This window comes from Balaenoptera ricei, chromosome 8, assembly GCF_028023285.1.
Source record: "Balaenoptera ricei isolate mBalRic1 chromosome 8, mBalRic1.hap2, whole genome shotgun sequence".
In the NCBI taxonomy this organism is placed as follows: Eukaryota; Metazoa; Chordata; class Mammalia; order Artiodactyla; family Balaenopteridae; genus Balaenoptera; species Balaenoptera ricei.
Genome location: NC_082646.1, coordinates 41,210,747 through 41,215,579, shown reverse-complemented (window position 1 = coordinate 41,215,579; position 4,833 = coordinate 41,210,747). Strand labels below are relative to the sequence as shown.

The 4,833-nt window shown below is 39.0% G+C and overlaps 1 protein-coding gene across 1 annotated transcript; it reads left to right on the top strand.

Annotated features, from left to right (window-relative positions):
* Positions 1 to 4,060: 4,060 nt before the first annotated feature.
* On the top strand, positions 4,061 to 4,525 carry LOC132370139 (lysine-specific demethylase 4D-like; the record flags this gene model as incomplete). The annotated part of the gene is made up of 1 exon (XM_059929893.1): positions 4,061 to 4,525. A coding segment is annotated over one exon (465 nt), but the record flags the coding sequence as incomplete, so codon positions are not given.
* Positions 4,526 to 4,833: the final 308 nt, after the last annotated feature.

Below are 4,833 nucleotides of genomic sequence, written 5' to 3'. Positions count from 1 at the left end.
GCTGCCCACATTTTACTTCTTGGGACATTTTACCAATGGTGAAAAGCATTTCTGCAGTGAGGAGGCAGAATTAATTTTCCTAAATCAAGATGGTGAGGGGATTGAAGCAGAACTCAGTCAGAACTCTTTTGTCCATCTAAAATGAGTAAACATAGGGCTTCCCTTGTGGCACAGTGGTTAAGAATCAGCCTACCAATGCAGGGGACACGGGTTCGAGCCCTGGTCCAGGAAGATCCCACATGCTGTGGAGCAACTAAGCCCGTGTGCCACAACTACTGAGCCTGCACTCTATAGCCCTCTAGACACAACTACTGAGCCTGTGTGCCACAACTACTGAGGCTGTGCTCTAGAGCCCGCAAGCCACATCTACTGAGGCCACGTGCCACAACTACTGAGCCTGTGCTCTAGAGCTCACAAGCTGCAACTACTGAGCCCGTGTGCCACAACTACTGAAGCCCACGCACCTAGAGCCTGTGGTCCACAACAAGAGAAGCCACCACAACGAGAAGCCTGCACACCACAACAAAGAGTAGCCCCCACTCGCCACAACTAGAGAAAGCCCACGTGCAGTAACAAAGACCCAACACAGCCAAAAATAAATAAAGGAAAAATAATAAATAAATAAATAAATAAAATGAGTAAAAGTAAAAGGACAGAACCAAAGAAGGGCCAAACATTCAGTGATTCTCTATTAGGTAAAAAAGTGTTGGGTACTGTTGTGTGCAAAAGGGTAGTCAGCATTTGTTCCAGAGTAGGATTCCTAAAATCAAGATTTCAGAAGGGGTCAGATGACAAGGGCGACTTAGTTGAGGTGGAGAGGAAAATCATTTAAAAATGGGGAGGAGGTGAAGAAGCTGAGAGGTCAGCTTGCTGAACAAAGTAAGAAAACTCTCTTGAGAACTTTCATACTTTTCTTGCTTATGTCAATGGTCACCCTTACCTACTCATTATTTCAAACTTCCTACCTTTCCCGGAACTTCCATTTTATTTCTCCTTTCCTTTTTAGGCAGCTACTTACTGGTGAAGTTTCCCTCATTGTCCCAGACCTCTCTGATCTTCTATAACACACTATCTATAATCACTGAGCACAGACAACATGCCAGGCACCATACCAAGCCTCAAGATCAGCACAATACACAGAATCCCCTTATGAGGTAGAAACTACTATTATTCTCTTTAAATAGATGAAGACACAGAATGATAGAAAAGTTGAATAAAATACTTAAGGTCACCATTTTGTAAATCTTGGGTGAGTATTCAAATCCAACTTATTGATGAATGCTAATTCTGTACTTGACTTATCTTCCCCATGGAAATAGACATCTTTTCAGGAAGGTCTAAGTCTTGATTTATTTTTATATTCCCCATTGAACCTATTTTGATACCTTAAGCATGGTAGTCACTCAATTCATGTTTATTTGAGTAAATGGTTAAGCTAAATCATCTAGCTAGAGTTTCTTATCTTTTTCTCTCCTTACTAAAAATTATTCTTTTTTTCTTGTTAAATGTGTGAAATTGATAGAAACGGAGAAGCTTTCCTGTTAAAAGTTTAAAGCGTGTGTTTTTCAGTTGTGGGAACATCTTTTATAATTTTTACATTGGAAGCTGTGATAGACGGAATTCTTATTTCTCCTAGATTAAAAAAGAATATATATGTGTAAGTAATATACATATTATTTATACATAAATATATAAATATATATGTAATACATAGTTATTGTCTCATACATGATATGCTGTGTTGTCAAGTTAAAAGTTTTAAACAGAGGTTTGTATCAGGCAAAATATTTTCATTTTATGGGAAACTGAAGGAGTGGACCAGAGTTGGACATCAATTATTTTGGAGGATGCTGAGGGATTGGAAAGGAATGGTGCTGAGTGAATTCAGTTTCTGATGGGGCACATAGAACTAGACCATCAGTCCATGCTGCTTCATTTTGAGGTTGAGTCCAAAGGGGAAAGCATATTCTGGATCTTGAAAAATGCTCATGTGAAGTTAGGATTTCACATCATTAAACGATCTCCTGTTTATTCCTCTACTCTTGTTTCTTATTTAAAAAAGAATATGTAAAAGAGATTAAGGCAAGAACTATTTACTTTTGAGATGGAGTTAATATTTTTTTAATCTTTACTTTTTATTTTGGTGATTAAATTTTATTTTATTTTATTTTATTTTATTTTTTTAATATGGTACTTGGCTACTGGCTCATCCAGAACTTTTTTTTTTTTTCCCAGCCATTCCATCTTTTATTTCTTTTTTTTTTTTCACACACACACACTGTATTTTATTTTTACGAGAGATAAATAGACTGACACCAAGCATTGTACATGGATGACCACAACAAAAGCAACAATGATTGCAATTAACAAACATGAAACACACTCATACTATGTCATAATATTGACATTCAGTCCAGTAATCTTCCACTGTAACAGCTCCTTTACTTTGCAGTGAAAATTGATTTGTATATTTTTTATATTTAAAAAGTTTTATCAAGTTTATCTTTTCATGTTCAGGTTTCAAAGAAATAGTTTCACTCAGAATAGTTTCCTTTAGTGAGATGATAACAAACTGAGTTTACTAGTAGTGGAAAAGAACATTTTGGAGTCTATGATTGGTCTGCAGACAATGGAATTATATCAGAGCCGACTGAATAAAATTATTCCCTCAATCATATCCATAATATAAATCTTCACTATTTTTTTTTAACTTTTTATTTTATGTTGGAATATAGTTGATTAACAATGTTGTGTTAATTTCAGGTGTACAGCGAAGTGATTCCGTTATACTTATACATGTATCCCCTCTTTTTTCAAATTCTTTTCTCATTCAGGTCATTACATAGTATTGAGCACAGTTCCCGGTGCTATATAGTAGGTCTTTGTTGGTTATCCCTTTTAAATATAGCAGTGTGTACATGTCAAGCCCAAACTCCCTATCCCTCCTCTCCACCCTTCCCTCCCAGTAACCATAAGTTCATTCTCTAACTCTGTTTCTATTTTGTAAATGAGTTTGTGTCCTTTTTTTTAAAGTGGTATCATACGATATTTATCTTTGTCTGATTTACTTCACTCGGTATGACAATCTCTAGGTCCATTCATGTTGTTGCAAATAGCATTATTTCATTCTTTTTAATGGTTGAGTAATATTCCATTGTATATATGTACCACATCTTCTTTATCCTTTCTTCTGTCAATGGACAATATACGTTGCTTCCATGTCTCAGCTACTGAAATCGCATTTCCTTTTGCGAGAAACTGCTGAATCTAAGATTTGGTGCCTGAATGAACTGGAAAGCTGGGAGATATTTTTTAAAATTTTAGTTGCTTAGAGTTCAGGTGACAATTGTTGGTGGGGAGTGACATATATGAGAGGTTTTACCGTTGTAGTAGTTAATACTTATGTTTTATATGATAATGATTTATGTGTATCTCAGCAACTTCAGCTATATCCAGAACAGACCTTGGGACTTGGGAGTTTGAGGCCTATTAATTTAAAACCATAGCATCTGAGGAACATGCCATCTAAAATCTAAATTTTACAATAATGACATTTCATCCAGTTGTGGAAAAAAAATTATTTCACAAATATATTGCTTACATGGACTCCAAAGACTCGCACAGAAAAGGCCCCGTTAAGAAATGGAAAATCGGACGTCTGATACCATTGTAATAGCCAGTCCGTCCAACAGGGGGCGAGGGGGAAGGAGGTGTGTTTACTAAATACAGGAAAAGAAAAGCCCCGGCGGTGAGCAAGCATCTCCAGTTTTAGGAAAAAGCTAAAAGTATCAGATTCAGGCATAGTTGGATTTGGAAAATTTGGAGAGAAAATATTCAAAGAAACGTTTATACTTACTACCAAATTATGGTGTTAAAAATCAATGTCTCCTTCACCAAGTAGGGAAGGGGGGTAGGGGGATGAATTGGGAGATTGGGATTGACATATATACACTATTAAGTATAAAATAGATAACTAATAAGAACCTGCTGTATAAAAAAAATAAAATAAAATTCAAAAAAAAAAAAAAATCAATGGCTCCCTATATGATGAAAACTCTGAAACCTGGGAACCATTCAGGACCTGCTGGAGCAGGAGTGCGGAGTGGTCATCGAAGGCGTCAACACCCCCTACCTGTACTTCGGCATGTGGAAGACCGCCTTCGCCTGGCACACGGAGGACATGGACCTTTACAGCATCAACTACCTGCACTTCGGGGAGCCCAAGACGTGGTACGCGGTGCCCCCGGAGCACGGCCGGCGCCTGGAACGCCTGGCCAGGCAGCTTTTCCCGGGCAGCGCGCGGGGCTGTGAGGCCTTCCTGCGGCACAAGGTGGCTCTCATCTCGCCCACGGTCCTCAAGGACAACGGCATCCCCTTCGATCGGGTCACTCAGGAGGCTGGAGAGTTCATCGTGACCTTTCCCTATGGCTACCACTCTGGCTTCAACCATGGCTTCAACAGTGCGGAAGCCATCAATTTCGCCTGCCCGCGCTGGATCGATTATGGCAAAGTGGCCTGGGACTAGGGCTCTGCATGACCTTTGGAAAAATCTGGGTCAGAATAAGGGAGATTTCAGGTGAGCATCCTTAGGAGATTAAAAATGGGTGGTTGGGTGGGGACTCTAAAGGGGATCTATAATTACCAGCTGGGAAGGGAGTTGGAGGTTAGCATAGTAACATTAAGGACAGAGCTTTGTAAGTTACTGAAATTGTGTGTGTGTGCGTGTGTGTGTGTGTAGTCTTCTGTTTTCCTGAAGCAATATGGAATGAAGACTTTGTTTTCTTGGAGCAGCAAGGAAGTAGGGAGGTGGGGAGATTTATCTTCCTTTCCAGC